Raw genomic sequence first — 19,009 nt, 5'->3', positions numbered from 1 at the left:
GAACTGGATATGGAACAACCGATTGGTTCAAAATTGGGAAAGGAGTACGACAAGGCTGTATATTGTCTCCCTGCTTATTTAAATTATATGCAGAATTCATCATGCGAAAGGCTGGGCTGGATAAATCCCAAACCGGAATTAAGATTGCCAGAAAAAATGTCAACAACCTCAGATATGCAGATGACCCAACCTTGATGGCAGACAGTGAGGAGGAATTAAAGAACCTTTTAATCTTGCCACCCCCCCCCCCTTGTCCCAACCCCAAAAAAGAGAGCCCTGGGCTCATACATGCCGTCAAAAGCCCACGTTAAAAAACACAAGTTCAGCCAGTGTTTTTTTTTAGAAACGGCCTTATGATGAGAAAGTTTTTATTGGTGAATAAATGCATTCTTTTTCATAGTCCCAAGGCAAAGACAAGCCCATCCCTCCCTCTCATTCCCCATAGCACCGAAGTGGGTCTGCTCAGCATCTGAGAACTTTGTCGAGGAGACGGATCCTGGCTGCGCAGCTTAGACCAGCTGTGTTCATGGCTTGGATGCTAAAGTGAGGGGTGCCCTCCATACGACCGAACCCCAAAATGGCACCAGAGAGCCCTCTTAAGTCCCCTACAACTGGGCAAGACCTCAGCTCTCGCCTTCACCTTGCTAGCAGTGGGAAATTAAGAGGTCCCAGGACTCTCGATAGCTGGGGGGCAACACATTTCGCAGGCTCCGAACAGAATCAGGAGAGGGTTGAGGAGTGAGCTCTCTGGGCCCCCTCCAAAATGCTCAGGACGAGGGGGAATATTCCGTCACATGACGGACGAAGGAACCGGGGTGCTGCCTACTCTTGAGTATGCTAAGGGAGCATCGAGGATCCCTTCGATCCCCATCGCTCAGCTCCAGCCTTAGGAAGAAGCAGAGACACCCCTGTCCCCCCAAAATGTGGACAAGGCAACAGCAGCATATGTGGGGACATGTCTGGGGTGTTCCCTTTCCCACAGCCCTCAATCGCAGCTATGTGATCCGTCGGGGAAGGAGCCCCTATCAATGGGTTCCCCCAGTAATTTTGGCAGCCCAAAGCTGATCTGATAGGCAAGGCCCAGCGACCCGCCGTGCCACAGGGCAAAGGACTCTCAGGTCACCCACTACTGCGCCCAGTGCCGCTGGTGTGACGCCTGTTAAGTGATTCCCATGCCACTGATTCGAACTCTAGCCTCAAGGGGCCCGATCTGTGGCGTTGCCTCCTGCAGAACCCCAAGTTTGATAGAAACAGGGGAGGCCTAAGAAAAAGATGCTCATTTGCTTTTCTTAGGGAGGTTTGGAACAGACCCAGTGGGGAAAAACAACATCGAACTGCCAAGTTAGAGCAGACTTCATCAGCCTGGGACCCCCTTTCGAGATTTTTGGGGCGACAACTTCCATCCGCTGCAGCCCAAATGGTGCTGCTGTCTGAAATACCTTGGAGGCGGCCAGCCTGGGGGAGCTTAGACTTTGTTGTCGCATCAGAGGGGATTCTGGGAAATAGTGCCGAGGAGAGTTCTGGACTCTGGACCACTCTGGGCATCCTTTTGGGTGGGGATGAGAGCAAATAGCAATATTTTGTTTAGCAGAAGGGGCGGAAAGAGGGAACTCTTTCCAGGAAAGGGTTGTTGGGAAACCTCACTGCAATGGCCTCCCTTATCACCTTTGGGTGAAGGAAGTTGGGGGAAAGGACGAAGTCCCGGAAGGCGTTAGGGGTCCCACAAAGCAAGCCGATTCAGTCTGGGAGTCGAGCTGCCCAGAGATGTCTCACACGCCGATTTCTGAAGGCCTACCAGCCAGCGACAGAAAACCCTCAACCAATTGCTTAAAGCAGGCAATGTTGAGCTCACGTTGGAGCTCCAGCTCCCATCACGGCCAGGGACGATGAGAGATGTGGTCAAGCAATAGCAGAGGGCATCTCCTTGGCAGTTGCTCAAGGAGCCAGGCGGCAGAGCAACGTCTCGACATTTCACGGCAACGCAGACCCCCAAGCCAGTCTCGTGCTCCAGCCTGAGAAGCTGGCCAGCTCGCTCAGCAGAGGTCTGGCCAAGCTCTGGAGCGGGCAAGGGCGCTGCTTGGCGGTCAGCTGTCTCCGTTGATGGAGGCTCCATCCGCGGCCAAGAGCCCCTCCCTATCTGCATCTGCATCCGCTGCCCTCCTCCAGGGCAGCCGTGCCAGCAGGGGCTGGTGGAGGCCGTTGTAGATGGCGGCGCCCAGCAGGAGGATGAAGAAGCCGAGGATCTGGAGGGCATGGAAGACCTCCCAGCCCACAGCCAGGCTGACGGCCCAGATGACCACCGTGCGCAGGCTGTCCAGCACCATCCTGGTGGTGGCGCTGATCTCCTTGGTGACGCTGATGCCGGCAAAGTTGAAGAAGGCGATGCTGCTGATGTTGCCCAGCAGCGCCACGGCGATGAGTGGCGCCCGGCCGATCTGGCAGAAGGCGTCCAGGGCGTCCTCCAGGACGCGGCGCGGTCCGCTCCCGAAACTGCCCGCCGGGATGAAGTACATGGGGACCAGCAGGAGGGAGAGGATGAGGAAGCCAAAAAACCCTGAGCAGGGAGGAGAAAGAGGTGCTCAGAAAGGGGGACGTGGGCCATGGCTTTCCGTCAACTAACCGAACGAGAGGTGTAGACTGAAACAATGACCCGCCCACTGTATGGGCAATCTATCCAGAAGATAAATGGTATTTCGAGGGGTTAGTGATCTGACACGGTTATCCTTCCTGCCTCTGTTCCTTCCCTGTCCCTGTCTCTTGTAACCGTATTTTTCGCTCTATAAGACGCACCTAGTTTTTGGATGAGGAAAACAAGAAAAAAAATATTCTGAATCCCAGAAGCCAGAACAGCAAGAGGGATCTGGCTTCTGGGATAGCCTCTTGCTGTTCTGGCTTCTGGGATAGCCACACGAAGCCTCTTCAGGGCAGCGGGATGAAGGCTTCCCCTGCCAGGAAGAGGCTGCGTGCAGCTATCCCAGAAGCCAGAACAGCAAGAGGGATCGCTGCGCAGCAATCCCTCTCGTTGTTCTGGCTTCTGGGATAGCCGCACAACCTGCATTCGCTCCATAAGACGCACACACATTTCCCCTTACTTTTTAAGAGGGAAAAAGTGTGTCTTACAGAGCGAAAAATACGGTAAGTTCTTTGATGGCATGAGAACAGCCTTTAATGTCCTAATCAGTTAGTTATGAGAAAGTGATAGGGCTGGGGACCTTCTTTGATTTTGGACATAGTTTTGAGAAAGGGAGGCGTTGGGAGGGGGTGGCTATGGAATGAGCTGCATGTAGCCAGTAATGAATGATATGCACATAGCCAGAACAGTGGTACCTTGCTTCTCAAACGCCTTGGTACTCAAACAACTTGGAACCCAAACACTGCAAACCCGGAAGTACAGTCATACCTCGGGTTACAGACGCTTCAGGCTGCATTTTTTCGGGTTACGGACTTGCCGAAACCCGGAACTACTGGAACGGGTTACTTCCGGGGGTCGCACACGCGCAGAAGCACTAAATCGTGCTTTGCGTATAAGTGCCGAATTGCAACCCGTGCGTGCGCAAACGTGCAGCTGCGGGTTGCGAACATGCATCCTTCATGGATCACGTTCGCAACCCGAGCATCCACTGTAAGTGTTCCGGTTTGCCAACTTTTTTTGGAAGCTGAATGTGCTCCCATTTGAGTGTTACGCTTCTAACGTGAGTGCCACACTTCTGTTTTGAGTGTTACGCTGAGGTCTGTCTGTTTTTGCTATTTATTTTGCGTATTTGTTTTGTTTTTGTTACTGTGTGGTACCCAGTTCAGCTACCGAATGATTGATTGTGTGACTGGTAGTTGTTTCTCTCTTTGACATCTGGTGGGAGGGCATTCCACAGGGCGGGTGCCACCACCAAGAAGGCCCTCTGCCTGGTTCCCTGTAACTTGGCTTCTCGCAGGGAGGGAAACGCCAGAAGGCCCTCGGAGCTGGACCTCAGTGTCCGGGCAGAATGATGGAGAAGGGAGAGAAGTCCTAGAAATAAAAGACGAAGCCCCCAATCCGCTCCCCCAGCGCCTGCTTGCTTGCTCACCTTCCGTGCCCACAGCCTGCAAGGGGTGGACGTTGTGCTTGTAGACAAACTTCTGTTCCAGCACCATTTGGATGGCGACAATCACTTGGGCCATGATGATCAGAAGGTCCCCTGCAGGAGAGAAAAGGGGATTCTGGGCAGTTCTGAAAGGGCCTGGCGCCCCCACTCCCCCTAACCTTAACCCTCGCAGACACAGATAAGTATGTGACCTGGCATGTAGCACTCTTTGCGACTGCCGCTAGGAAAATCAGAGCAAATTATATACCCAAGGTAGCCCCCAACTGTGGAGGAGATGAATTTATTTGACCCTGGATTCGAAACCCGCAGGACCAGAGATTCGCCGGAAGACTGGAGTAAATTTACAGACTATTTGAAAAGTAATTGTGATGGACAGATTTACGCTAGTCGGTCTGCAAGAAGTTTTGTAAAGTGAATTATTTGAAATATTGCACAAAAGACAATGAGGAGAATTATTAGTTGAAGATAATTAAAGGCAATATGAAATTAAGAAATGCATAATAAGCGATGACAACGAAAAGTCATCAGAGGTGTTGATGGAAGTCCAAAAATTATTGTATAAGATGTGAAGTTCTGTTGGTACCCACCAATCTGAGAACGACAGAATTAGGAGCGGGAGAGAGAAGCAAGGACCCCAAAGGAAAGGAGCGCTGCAGGAGGCCAGCAGAGCCGTCCTCCTGGTATTGGGGACCCCCCTTTGGCTCTCCCCGCCCTGCCGTACCTGTGATGACCTCGCTGAGCTTGTGCTCATGGTCTCCGTTGCTCATCAGGTCTGCCAAGCCCACCACCACCAGCCCTACGATGGTGATCAGGATGCCCAGCCACTGGCTGAGCACCAGCTTCTGTCCGAGGAAGGCCACCGAGAGCAGGCCAGTGAAGATGATCACGGCTCCTCGCAGCATCTGGAAGCTGGACGCGCTGGTCATGTTCAGAGCTAGAAGGGGGGAAAAGGGGGGCGGAGGAGGAAATAATTCAAGGAGGGATATTTGGTATCAGACACAGGAAGAGTTTGCTCTGGATTGTTTTGGAGGTTGGAGGATGGATGGCAGCTAACAGATTGAGGATGAATCCCGACAAGGCAGAAGTACTGTTTCTGGGGGACAGGGGGTGGGCAGGTATGGAGGACTCCCTGGTCCTGCATGGGGTAACTGTGCCCCTGAAGGACCAGGTGCGCAGCCTGGAAGTCATTCTGGACTCACAGCTGTCCATGGAGGTGCAGGTCAATTCTGTGTCCAGGGCGGCTGTCTACCTGCTCCATCTGGTACGCAGGATGAGACCCTACCTGCCCGCAGACTGTCTCACCAGAGAGGTGCATGCTCTGGTTATCTCCCGCTTGGACTACTGCAATGCACTCTACGTGGGGCTACCTTTGAAGGTGACCCGGAAACTACAACTAATCCAGAATGCGGCAGCTAGACTGGTGACTGGGAGCGGCCGCCGAGACCATATAACACCAGTCCTGAAAGACCTACATTGGCTCCCAGTACGTTTCCGAGCACAATTCAAAGTGTTGATGCTGGCGTAGCGTGGGGGTGCAGGGGGGCCAGCCGCATCGGGCGCAACATCTGGGGGGGGCGCTCGCACTCGCAGCTCTCTGCCCCTACCTGGCTCGCTCACTCTCTCTCACTGCAGTGCTGGCTGTGTGTATCCGATCCGAGCCGCTGGGTCGCCGCCCACTGTGGAGGGGGTGGGTGCCAGGCGTGCGGTGCGGAGAGAGAGTGAGGGACTATCTGGGGGAGGGACAGTGCAGTGGACGCCCAGCGCAGCGCTGAGCGCGGGAGAGAACCACACCAGACCAGCCCAGGCAACAGCAAGAAGAAGCTGGCACCGGCGGCAGGTTAGGGGTTAGCGGGCGCAAATTACTTGCCTTGCCCCGGGTTAGGGGGCGCAAATTACTTGCCTTGCCCCGGGTTAGGGGGCGCAAATTACTTGCCTTGCCCCGGGTGCTGACAACCCACGCTACGCCGCTGCATGGGGGCATGCAGTGGGGAACAGACCGAAGATCTATCCTGAGTAAAAATCCTCCTCTAAAACTACTGGGAAAACTGCGCTGACCCCTAGTTTTTAAATTGCTGCAGCAACATCTGTGTGTCCCACCCCCCTCCAAAAGACCCTTCGTTTTTACTGGGCCTTCTATTAACTTTAAAGATCTGCAGAGCTTGTGTTTGCTTAGCAAGGAAAGAACTGCATTGGGACAGGCTGGTTTCACACTTCCTTACCCAGTCCAGGCCTAGGAAATCGCAGTAAATACTACAAATATTAAGAGATGTATTTGCAAGCGTTTCTGCTCCTCCTTTCCTTGAAAAATATGAGTTTGTGAGAAAGAGAGATTGCCAGCAGGGCTCTCCACATGCCCAAGTTTTCGCAGAGGAGAAAGCAACCGCCAAGCATCACTTACCCACATACATGAGGCTAGTCCCTGTCATGTCGCACAGGGCTGGACCCAGGAAAAGGAGAGGGTTGTAGGACTGAGGGGGGTCCATGGTGGGCTCTGGCCTCCGCCGGTCATTGCAGAGCAGGAGGTAGAAGACAGCCAGACAGGAGAACTCCCCCAGGAACATGCCCACGGCCTGGGAGGCAAGAAAGGGGGTCTGTGAGCTTTCTGGATCATGACCAGTAGCAGATCAGCAACATGATTTCCGCAGTCTAGGGGGTCGCTTCCAAACTCTGTAGCTCTGTGCTTCTAGGACAGGGCTTGGCAAACTTTTTCAGCACGGGGCCGGTCCACTGTTCCTCAGACCTTGTGGGGGGCCGGACTATACAATCATACCTCGGGTTGAAGTAGCTTCGGGATGAATATTTTCGGGTTGCGCTCCGCGGTGACCCAGAAGTAACGGAGCGTGTTACTTCCGGGTTTTGCCGCTCGCGCAAGCGCAGACGCAGAAAATGATGTCATGCACAAGCACGGAGGCGGCGAAACGCGACCCGCACAGATGCGCAGTCACGTCTTACGTTTACTTCAGGATGCGAACGGGCTCCAGAACGGATCCCGTTCGTATCCAGAGGTACCACTGTATTTCGGAGGGGGGGAGATGAACGAATTAATATGCCCCACAAATAACCCAGAGATGCATTTTAAATAAAAGGACACATTCTACACATGTAAAAAGATGCTGATTCACGGACAGTCCACGGGCCGGATTGGGCCAGATCTGGCCCCCGGGCCTTAGTTTGCCTACCCATGACCAAGGGCAGGGGTCAGCAAGGTTTACCGGCCATGGCAGATCGTCCGTGAGCCAGACTGCCGCAGACGCCAAAAATTGCACCTGCGCAGAAGGGATTTTCGGCGTCTGGGCATGCACAGACGTGATTTCCAGTAGCTGTGTGTGCGCAGACGCAGTTTCCAGTGCCACTTGGCAAGTCCCTGCTGTTGCCGATCCCTGACCAAGAGAGTCCCTCTGCTAATCTCGGGGAGGAGACTTTCAGGTATGTGGGGGGCCTGATCCATTTACATAGCTGTCAATTTTTCCCTTTTTTAATGGGAAATACCCTTATTCCGAATAGGATTCCTTGCAAGAAAAGGGAAAAGTTGACAGCTATGTTCATTTAGGGCTTTGAACACTGACGTGAGCCCCCTAAATCGTGCGTAGAAAGAAACCGGCAGCCAGCACACCTGATTCAAAACAGGGGTTATGTGGGATCTGAAGGGAGCCCCTGCCAGCAACCTGGCCATTTTGGGGGAGCACCCCAGGGCCAAAATGGGCAGATATGGAATCAAAGGAGGATGGAAGCCTCTACGTCACGTGGAAGCAGACAGAATCCATCTGGCAGTACCTGGAGGAAGGGATGCTGGAAGGTGTGCTCTTCGCTCGTGGCATTGCATCCTCGCGCGCTCAGCCTGTCTGCCCACCTGAAAAAGAGGGGCATTGGTCAGAACCTGTCACACACACCTCCTTGGGCTTCCATCATCATCATCATCATCATCATCATCATCATCATCATCATTTACTATTTATACCCTGCCCACCTGGCTGGGTTTACCCCAGCCACTTTCGGCAGCTCCCAACAGAATATTAAAAACATGATAAAACATCAAACATTAAAAGCTTCCCTAAATAGGGCCACCTTCAGACGTTTTCTAAAAGTCTGGTACAGTCATACCTCGGGTTACAGCTGCTTCAGGTTGCATTTTTTTGGGTTGTGGACCACCGAAACCAGAAGTACCGGAACGGGTTACTTCCGGGTTTTGGCAGTCACGCATGCACAGAAGCGCTAAACCATGCTTTGCACATGCGCAGAAGTGCCGAATCGCAACCTGCGTGTGCGCAGACGCAGGGTGCGAACGCTGCGGGTTGCGAACGTGCATCCTGCACGGATCACGTTCGCAAACCGAGCGTCCACTGTAGTTGTTTTTCTCTTTGACATCTGGTGGGAGGGCATTCCACAGGGCGGGCACCACCACCAATAAGGCCCTCTGCCTGGTTCCCTGTATCCTCGCTTCTCGCAGAGAGGGAACCACCAGAAGGCCCTCAGAGCTGGACCTCAATGTCCGGGCAGAACGATGGGGGTGGAGATGCTCCTTCAGGTATAATGGGCGGAGGCCCACCCCCCTAAATGGAATCTGGGGTCTCACACAGATTTCAGTACCTCGAAAACCTAATAATCCTTGCTATAATATCTTAGAATGCATATTTTAAAATGCTGCCTTTTGAATATATTTTTTTAGGTCAGTTTGTTCTTACCTTCTTAAAAATCAATTAATTTTAGAGTATCAGGCTGTATACCAGGTCTGTCCAAAACAGAATACATGGGAGAGTTTCAGCAAGGAAACTGGGCAGACAAGTCCAAAACGTTGGCACCAGGTTAGGGAAGGCTGGTTCCTAACAGCAGCAGGGTACCTGGAGGCCTCCCAGGTATGGAACCCAGCGGAACGGGGTCCCAGGGGTCATCTAGTCCAACCCGCTGCAAAGCAGAAATCACAACTAAAGAATCCCGAGCCGATGGCCGCGTAGGCCGTTGCTTTGCCTTTGCCTAAGATGGTTCGGTGTTAGAGCAGTACGAAGCAGCTGGAAAGGAATTGTTTCAGTGCCGGCTTCTCGCTCTGTGCCTGGACTTGCCCCCCAGCCGAGGAGCAAAGGCAGGGCTGCGGTGTCTGTCAGCTGACGTCACGCCAAGCGCCTGCCAGGTTCCTGGAACCGGAGACCTGGATATAACAAAGAAGGCAGAGTCTGCCGCAGATCGGATGTCCGGCCTGCCATTCATCTCTGCCAGAAATGAAAGGCAAGGAGATGCTCCGCGTCGCAAGGCTGGTCGAGACGTCTCTCAGGGAAAGCGCACAGCAGTTCCTCAGCCGTAAGAACACGGCTCACGGATGCTGAATTCGAGATTCCTGCATTGCACGGGGTTGGGATAGATGACCCCTGGGTCCCTTCCAACAGTTCTATGATTATGTGTTCTTCCTCTACGGAGCCATTGCTGTCCAAAACAACTGGTGGGTAACTAGCTTGCTGAAGGCTGATTTGGGGAGTGTGCAGGGTTGGATGAGGTCCTAAGCTCCTGAAGGTAATGGGAACCTTTATATGTCCAGCTGTCCTTTGCCAACAACAAATGGTCGCTGTTTTTTTGTGTTGAATATAGTGGAACCTCCGGTTGCAGAGGTCCGGCGGTATCCTGAAGTTTCTGCAACTGGAGGCGCCGCTTCTGTGTACGTGCGCGGCACGGAAAAACGCTTCTGTGCATGTGCGTGGTCCTGAGAGCACTTCTGCACATGCCTGAGTGGCAAAACTCGGAAATGTACTTCCGGGTTTGCTGCTTTCGCAACCCAAAGTTTACGTTACCTGAGGGTAACGTAAGCCGAGGATCTACTTCAGGGGTTGGCAACCTAAGACCCATGGGCCACAATAATAATAATAATAATAATAATAATAATAACACATTTTTATTTATACCCCGCCCTTCCCAGTTCAAAAACCGGGCTCAGGGCGGCTAACAACAAATTTATAACACTTTAAAACACTTAATTGTAAAAGCAGCATAAAATACAGTACAAAAACATGAATAACAATAAAATTCAAAAATCAATTAGATAATCCCCAGGGCTAGCTGGCTGAATTGGTCCTACTTGGGCCAGAGAGGAGGCCAGGGGAGAATTAGCTGTGGGGTCTCAGAGCGGGTGATCTTCATAAAAGGAGAGGGGGAGGAAAGAGAAGGGAAATAAAAGATCAGGCTGAATTCAAATTAAAGGCCAGGCAGAATAGCTCTGTCTTACAGGCCCGACGGAAGGCGGTTAAATCCTGAGGTTAAATCCACAAGTGGCCCACGGGAGTCGTTTAACCAGCCCCCAAGCCGCCCCTGAACTGAGCCACCCGCTCAGTGAGTCCTCGTGCTAAACCAGCGCAGTGCGGCACCTAAAATCCCGTCTGCACAGACGCTGGAAATTGCAAGCACGGGCGCTCATGTACATGCGGAATCCGGTCCACGGAGGGATGTCCGCCGGAGTGAACTGGCCCAGGCGAGGTAAAACTTGCAGACCTCTGGTCTACTGTATATGCTATATGGTAATTTATGGACCTAACAGGGCCACACACACACAAAACACTGTTGCTGTATGTAGGTTTTATTTCATTTGTTTTTTATCTTATATTTTGTAAACGTTACTTTCTTGGGCTCCATGATCACTGCAGATGGTGACAGCAGTCACCAAATTAAAAGACGCCTGCTTCTTGGGAGGAAAGCAATGACAATCCTAGACAGCATCTCAAAAAGCAGAGACATTACCTTGCCCACAAAGGTCCGTATAGTTAAAGCTCTGGTTTTCCCAGTAGTGATGTATGGAAGTGAGAGCTGGACCATAAAGAAGGCTGATCGCTGAAGAATGGATGCTTTAGAATTCTGGTGTTGGAGGAGACTCTTGAGAGTCCCATGGACTGCAAGAAGATCAAACCGATCCATTCTGAAGGAAATCAGCCCTGAGTGCTCACTGGAAGGACAGATCCTGAAGCTGAGGCTCCAAGACTTTGGCCACCTCTTGAGAAGAGAGACTCCCTGGAAAAGAGCCTGATACTGGGAAAGATGGAGGGCACAAGGAGAAGGGGACGACCGAGGACGAGATGGTGGGACAGTGTTCTCGAAGCTACCAGCATGAGTTTGACCAAACTGCGGGAGGCAGTGGAAGACGGGAGTGCCTGGCGTGCTCTGGTCCAGGGGGTCACAAAGAGGCGGACACGACTAAACGACTAAACAACAACAATTTTTGGAAATGTACATCCAGTTTTTCCCCTTTAATTTTTTTTGGGGCCCCCAAGAGAGCGGGGCCCTAAGCTAGAGCTTGTTTAGCTTATACGGAAATCCGGCACTGGGAGTATGGGGCTTCATTCCTCCTGCCCCCCGTGGTCTCTGGACTTTGCCTCTTCACCCCTAGTGCTTGTGAACACGGAGACGGTGTTTGTAGGGCTGCAGGGATTTCGAAACCTGTGGCGTTCTGGGTTTTTTGCCCCTCCCTCCAGACCAAAGCAATGAGTAAGCTTTGTGTTCCTGGGGGCTGCTTCTTGCAAAATCAGGAGCTGAGTAAGCGAGCGAAAGATGCACCGTCAGGACGCGAGGTCCACATTCTGCTGGCTTAGCTAAAAAGACAAGGACGCTGCTGCTGCTCAGATAGCTGCCTTTAGACTTCATACAGCAGCGCGTAGTTAAACTGTGGAACTCCTTGTCTGAGGAGACAGTGAGGACCATTAACTTGGATGGCTTCAAAAGCGGATTGGACAAATTCACGGACAAATTTGCCCTCTCTCCTAGCACATTGAGTGAAGCTGAAAGTCAAGGAACATTTTATCATATGTGGTGGGAATGTAAGAAAGTAAAGAACTTCTGGGAAATGATATATAACGAGATGAAAAAGATGTTGAAATATACATTCTTAAAAAAAAAACCAGAAGCATTTTTACTTATTGGCCAAGACGTTAATAGACAAGATGTCAAACTGTTTTTATATGCAACAACAGCGGCAAGAGTATTGTTAACCCAGAAGTGGAAACAAGAAGAAATTCCGATGAAAGAAGAATGGCAGACAAAAATAATGGACTATGCAGAATTGGACAAAACGACAGAAAGGATTCGAAACCTGTGGGACCAGAGATTTACAGAAGATTGGAAGAAGTATATGAATTATTTGAAGAGCAACTGTAATCAATAAATTATGCTAGTAGGACTACAATAAGTTTTGTAAGGAGAAATATACGAAGTGTTACAAAGTAGAAAAAGATAGAGATATTGGTTATGAGTTTGAAATGTAATAGAGAAAATAAGAAATGCATACTAAGAGATTGGATTGGAAAATTTTCAGACAGGACCGATGGAAGTCAAACAAATTGAATAAGATGTAAAAGTATGTTTAATTACTGTTGAAAATGATATGTTAAAAAACTAATAAAATTTTATATATATATATAAAAGAAGAAGCTGAAAGTCGGAAGATTCGGGGCAGCGAAGAGAAAGGGCTTCTTAACATTGTTTAACTATGGAACTCATTGCCACAGGAGGTAGAGAGGAGAACCAACCTGGATTAGGAAAATTCATGGAGGAGTGGCTCCTAGTCAGGATGGCACTCAGAGGCAGCGATGCTTCTGAATCCCAGGTGCTGGAAAACCCAGGAGGGAGAGGGCTCTTGTGTTCGAATCCTGCTTGCGGCCTTCCCTTTGCGACATCTGATTGGCCACTTTGAGAACTGGAAGAGGCTGTTGGATCAAGAAGCCAAGTGGCCTGTGGGAAACCGGCGAGCAGGATACGAGCATGAGAGCAATTCTGTGTTCCTAGAGGGTTTCCGCAACAGATAAAAAGGTGAAGTGAGAGGTTCCAGCAGGCTTTTCATAGGTTCACCTGGCTGGCAACTGCGGGCTGGACTGGATGATCCTAGGCCCCTCGTACCTACAGGACCGCCTCTCCTGGTATGTCCCATGGAGGACCTTACGGTCTTCAAACAAAAACATCTTGGAGATCCTGGGCCACAGGGAGGTTAGGCTGGCCTCAACCAGAGCCAGGGCTTTTTCGGCTGTGGCCCCGATCTGGTGGAACGTTCCGTCACAAGAGACTAGGGCCCTGTGGGACTTGGCATCTTTCCACAGGGCCTGCAAGACAGAGCTGTTCCACCAGGCCTTTGGCCAAGGCGCAGTCTGACCCCCTCCTTTGGCAATCCTCACAGAACTCTAGCCCAATGGTTGCCATTAATCTGATTTGAACTGATTTTATAATGAATTGATTTTAGAATGCTATATTATTTTACTGTTGTTAGCCGCTCTGAGCCCGGCTTCGGCTGGGGAGGGCGGGATATAAATAAAATAAAATATTATTATTATTATTATTATCCTTGGGGGTCCCTTCCAACTCTACAATTTTGTGATTCTGTGATGAGGTGCGTCGTCGCAATGACGCCTCAGACTCTTCTTATGTTCTTAAGTAGTGAAGTCAACCATGAGAAACGGACAATGGAGCCCTTTTCAAACAAAGCACCAACTTGGACGGATTTCAAAGGGGACCGGGCAAATTCATGGAGGAGGAGAGGGCAGCAATTGGCGGCTGCCAGTCAGGATGGCTCTGCTCTGCCCTCCGCAGTCAGAGGCAGCATCGCTTCTGGACACCAGTCGCTGGAAACCACAGGAGGGGTCTTGTGTTCGAATCCTGCTAGCGGGTTTCCTGTTACGGGCATCTGGTTGGCCTCTGCGAGAACAGGATGCTGGACTTGGGGGGGTCACTGGCCTGATTCAGCAGGCTTTCCTTGGGTTCCTCTTGCTGGTCTTCAACTCCACCCCCTCCTAGCCAGGGGTCAGGCATGATGGGAACCGGAGTCCAACAGGACTTGGCACCCCAAGGTGAAGAGCTACTCCACAACGCTGCCTCTTTTACCAAATCAATGTTTTCTCCTTGGGCTGAAACCAAGAGGCGGCTCGCCAGGGTTTCAGGCAGGGCATCCCTCCCAGCCTGGATCTTTGAACCCAGGGCCTTCCTTCTACATGCCAAGCAGGTGCACTGGCCCTGAGCCTGGGAAGTCAACTAAGGCACCAATGATTAGATGGGCGCAGGACATTGGACGTCCAAGAATGATGGCCGAATGGGAAGAGCTTTGGAAAAGAAATTTTACAGCATGTTATAACATCAAAGAAAATAAGTTAAAGATGCAGCCCAGATGGTATCTCACCACCTCAGGACTATTGAAGATGTCTAAAAACTTAGCGAATGCTTGTTGGAGGTGTGTTGGGAGTACTGGCGACATGTATCATATGGGGCAGTGAGAGATTTTACTTTCTTGGGCTCCATGATCACTGCAGATGGTGACAGCAGCCATGAAATTAAGAGACGCCTGCTTCTTGGGAGAAAAGCAATGACAAACCTAGACAGTATCTTAAAAAGCAGAGACATCACCTTGCCAACAAAGGTCCATATAGTTAAAGCTATGGTTTTCCCAGTAGTGATGTATGGAAGTGAGAGCTGGACCATAAAGAAGGCTGATCGCCGAAGAATTGATGCTTTTGAATTCTGGTGCTGGAGGAGACTCTTGAGAGTCCCATGGACTGCAAGAAGATCCAACCTCTCCATTCTCAAGGAAATCAGCCCCGAGTGCTCACTGGAAGGACAGATCCTGAAGCTGAGGCTCCAAGACTTTGGCCACCTCATGAGAAGAGAAGACTCCCTGGAAAAGACCCTGATGTTGGGAAAGATGGAGGGCACAAGGAGAAGGGGACGACAGAGGATGAGATGGTGGGACAGTGTTTTTGAAGCTACCAGCATGAGTTTGACCAAACTGCGGGAGGCAGTGGAAGACAGGAGTGCCTGGCGCGCTCTGGTCCATGGGGACATGAAGAGTTGGACACGACTAAACGACTAAACAACAACAATCATATGTGGTGGACATGTAGGAAGATCAAAGTGTTCTGGGGCTTAATTTACGAGGAGTTGAAAAAAATGTTTGGAATAATTTTTTTAAAAAAGACCAGAGGCATTTCTGTTAAGCATTGTTGGCAGGGACATCCCGAAGGCCTTTAGGGAGGTGTTTTTATATGCAACGGCCGCAGCTCAGACTTTGGTGGCAAAGGGGTGGAAGGAACAAGAAGCCCCGACAATAACGGACTGGCAGTACAAGGTACAAGAATTTGCTGAAACGGCGCAGTTGACAAATGAGAGGCAATCCAAAACAAAAATTTATGGAAAAGTGGGATAGATATAAAACCTATGTTCAAAAATACAGTAAAGGTTCACTATCATTGCTAGCGTTTGATTGACTTTGGAGTGAGACTGAGTTGAGAAACAAGACGAAGAGCACATATTGGTATAGGAATGTATTGGATAATATGTAAAGAAATATACAATAATAAGAGCACATTCATTTGTAAAATGAAGACATCTGAAGGCAGCCCTGTTTAGGGAAGCTTTTAATGTTTAATAGGTTATTGTATTTTAGTATTCTGTTGGAAGCTGCCCAGAGTGGCTGGGGAAACCCAGCCAGATGGGCGGGGTATTAATAATAAATTATTATTATTATAAGTTATTATAAAAAAGGAATATACAACGGAAAGACAGGAAGTCTAGTGTGTTGGTATGTATATGATTTTGGGGAGGGGAAATTGTTTTTGTTTTTTCCTCTGTTCTTTTTATTTTTGTTTCATTTTCTTTCTAGGTATATAAAATATATTTTTTGTATACATATTCTAGCAAGTCCTGTAATGTAATAGGACAACATTTACCGATGTAACATAAGAATGTTAACAAATAAACGGCCTCGGTCCAGTACAGTGGTACCTTGGGTTAAGTACTTAATTCGTTCCGGAGGTCCGTTCTTAACCTGAAACTGTTCTTAACCTGAAGCACCACTTTAGCTAATGGGGCCTCCTGCTGCCGCCACACCACCAGCGCGCGATTTCTGTTCTCATCCTGAAGCAAAGTTCTTAACCCGAGGTACTATTTCTGGGTTAGCGGAGTCTGTAACCTGAAGCGTCTGTAACCCGAGGTACCACTGTAATCATAAAATGCAAATTCAAAAAAACACAACAAACTGCAACAAGACCCCCCACCCGACCTCCTCCTTCCCCAAATCCCGCCCGCCTGGACCCCTCGCCCCAGCATCCCCCGACTTGGAAGGGACCCCCAAAGGTCATCTGGAACACCCCACGAGGAGGAGAAGGCAGTGGCGGGGGGGACCCGGACTTACTTGGCCGAGAGGGTGTTGATGGAGCCGGTGACCAGCATCAGCCCGGCCAGGAAGAGCTGGTACTTGGTCCAGGCCATCCTCGCTCCGCAGCCGAGCTTTTTTCCAGAAATAAAATGAAATTAAACCGCCCCGGATCCGCTTTGCAGCTCCGGCACCAAAGCAGCTGCTTCGCTCAGCCACAGCCCGGGCGCGTTTCCTCCTAGGCAGGTCACATGACCGCAGCCAGTCAGCTGACGGGGGGCTGGGGGAGGGAGGGGGGAGGCTCCCAAATCTGGGGACCGCCCCCTGGTGCCAATCACCGTGCAAAAGGGTGGGGGTCACTACTCCAAGCTCCCCCCCCCGCACACACTTGCAAACTGATTTTTTCTTTTTGCAATTCCTATTTTTGCAATTCCTATTTTTGCAATTCCTATTTCCTGCCGTTCTATGAATGCAGCAAAAAACACACACAAAAAACACAAAAAACTCGCTTTAAATGAATATTTTTAGTCGGGTCCCGGAGGCGCGTGCGGGCTGTGTCCTGTTAACGTTATCGCAGGATGAGTGCTTTTAGTTAATAATGGACTTTGTTTATCTCCTGATGAATTTTAAATATAGCAATGTGTACTTTTCCAGAATGGCAAGCTTTGGTTGCCAGCAGACTTTTAGAAGACATTTGAAGGCAGCCCTGTTTAGGGAAATTTTTAATGTTTGATCGCTTTATTACTATTACTATTAATATTATTAATATTAATAATATTAATATTCTCTTGGGAGCTGCCTAAGGTGGCTGGGGAAACCCAGCCAGATGGGCGGGGTATAAATACTGTTATTATTATTATTACTACTATTATTATTATCCGTCTGACTCTGAAGACAATGGGAGTCTGTGTTGTTTGGTTCAAGTGATGCTTTGAGTTTGATCTTCGGTTTGATCTTCTTGCAGTCCATGGGACTCTCAAGAGTCTCCTCCAGCACCAGAATTCAAAAGCATCCATTCTTCGGCGATCAGCCTTCTTGATGGTCCAGCTCTCACTTCCATGCATCACTACTGAGAAATCCATAGCTTTTACTATACGGACCTTTGTTGGCAAGTGATCCCCTTCATGGATCACTGCCTTGCCGTGGCGAAGGGGCTTGAATAACTCAGAGAAGCTATGAACTATGCTGAGCAGGACACCCAAGATGGACAGGTCATAGTGGAGAGTTTTGACCAAACCTGATCCACCTGGAGGAGGAACCGGCAAGCCACTCCAGTATCCCTGCCAAGGAAACTCCATGGACAAAGACAACAGGCATAATAAAAATAATAATAATAACAAAATTTGTATACTGCCCTTCCTCCGTAGCTTGGGCCCAAACCAGCAAAATGAATTTCAATAGGGACACAAGTTAGGTTCTGCATTTAGGCAGGAAGAACCAGATGCACAAATATAGGAAGGGGGGGGGGCACCTGGCTTACTAGTAGTACATGTGAAAAGGACCTTGGGGTATTGGTTATGGGTAGGCAAACTAAGGCCTGGGGGCCGGATCCAGCCCAATCGCCTTCTAAATCCGGCCGGCGGACAGTCCGGCAATCAGTGTGTTTTTACATGAATAGAATGTGTCCTTTTATTTGAAATGCATCTCTGGGTTATTTGTGGGGCATAGGAATTCGTTCTTTTTGCTTCTTCCCCAAAATATAGTCCAACCCCCCACAAGGTCTGAGGGACAGTGGGCCAGCCCCCTGCTGAAAAAGTTTGCTGACCCTTTTACTAGAACATAAGATGAGCCCGGCTGGATCAGGCCAAAGGCTCACCTCATCTTGCTTCCTGTTCTCACAGTGGCCGATCAGGGAGAGGGAGCCGACGTTTGTCAACAGACAGCTTTCTGGGCCATGTGGCCAGCATGACTAAACCACGTCTGGGGCAACGGGACACCATGACGGAAACCAGAGCAGCACACGGAAACGCCATTTACCTTCCCACCAGAGTGGTACCTATTTATCTACTTGCACTTGGACGTGCTTTCGAACTTCTAGGTTGGCAGGAGCTGGGATAGAGCAATGGGAGCTCAGCCAGTTGCGGGGATTTGAACCGCCAACCTTCTGATCAGCATGGATCAAAACGCGAGTCTCTAGTCCAACCATCACACAACGTGGAGTCTCAGCTGGCTTTCCATATTTCCTCTCCCCAGGAACCGAGAATCAGTGTGTTTTTACATGAGTAGAATGTGTCTTTTTGTTTAAAATGCATCTCTGGGTTATTTGTGGGACATAGGAATTCATTCTTTTTTCTTCTTCCCCAAAATATAGTCCGACCCCCCACAAGGTCTGAGGGACAGTGGGCCAGCCCCCTGATGAAAAAGTTTGCTGACCCCTGGTCTTGGTGGACCACAAGCTGAACATCAGCCAACAGTGTGATGCAGCAGCAAAAAAAACTAATGCTATTCTAGGACGCGGGTGGTGCTGTGGTCTAAATCAGAAGGTTGGCGGTTCGAACCCCCGTGACGGGGTGAGCTCCCGTTGCTCAGTCCCTGCTCCTGCCAACCTAGCAGTTCGAAAGCACATCAAAGTGCAAGTAAACGGCGTTTCCGTGCGCTGCTCTGGTTCGCCAGAAGCGGCTTAGTCATGCTGGCCACATGACACGGAAAAACTGTCTGCGGACAAACACCGCTCCCTCGGCCAGTAAAGCAAGATGAACGCCACAACCTCAGAGTTGGCCGTGACTGGACTTAACCGTCAGGGGTCCTTTACCTTTATTCTAGGCTGTATCAACAGAAGTATTGTATCCAGATCAAATGAAGTGCCACTGTATTCTGCTCTGGTCAGACCTCA

The 19,009-nt window shown here is 50.1% G+C and overlaps 1 protein-coding gene and 1 long non-coding RNA gene across 2 annotated transcripts in view; both read right to left on the bottom strand.

Annotated features, from left to right (window-relative positions):
- LOC308474781 overlaps positions 1–19,009 on the bottom strand; it is a 163,223-nt gene that overhangs the window by 38,663 nt on the left and 105,551 nt on the right. The gene's annotated exons all lie outside the window — the stretch shown is intronic.
- Positions 352–16,432, bottom strand: SLC35F6 (solute carrier family 35 member F6). Its single transcript, XM_081001139.1, has 6 exons — positions 16,216–16,432; positions 7,854–7,929; positions 6,478–6,649; positions 4,801–5,013; positions 4,062–4,172; positions 352–2,554 (listed from the first exon to the last, which is right to left on the bottom strand). The coding sequence occupies exons 1-6, from the start codon at positions 16,290–16,292 to the stop codon at positions 2,085–2,087; spliced, it is 1,119 nt and encodes a 372-aa protein (XP_080857265.1). The 5' UTR covers positions 16,293–16,432; the 3' UTR covers positions 352–2,084.

Source organism: Podarcis pityusensis, assembly GCF_964106645.2.
Source record: "Podarcis pityusensis genome assembly, chromosome: 3".
In the NCBI taxonomy this organism is placed as follows: Eukaryota; Metazoa; Chordata; class Lepidosauria; order Squamata; family Lacertidae; genus Podarcis; species Podarcis pityusensis.
Note: the sequence above shows the minus strand (reverse complement) of the source record. Positions and strands in the feature narration are given on the sequence as shown.

Coding starts and splice junctions, on each gene's coding strand:
- SLC35F6 (XM_081001139.1), bottom strand. CDS start 16,292: ATGGCCTGGACCAAGTACCAGCTCTTCCTGGCCGGGCTGATGCTGGTC. Junction 4,173..4,800: donor GCTCAGCGAGGTCATCACAG/GTACGGCAGGGC, acceptor TCTCTCCTGCAG/GGGACCTTCTGATCATCATG. Junction 2,555..4,061: donor GCAGGCTGTGGGCACGGAAG/GTGAGCAAGCAA, acceptor CTCCCTGCTCAG/GGTTTTTTGGCTTCCTCATC.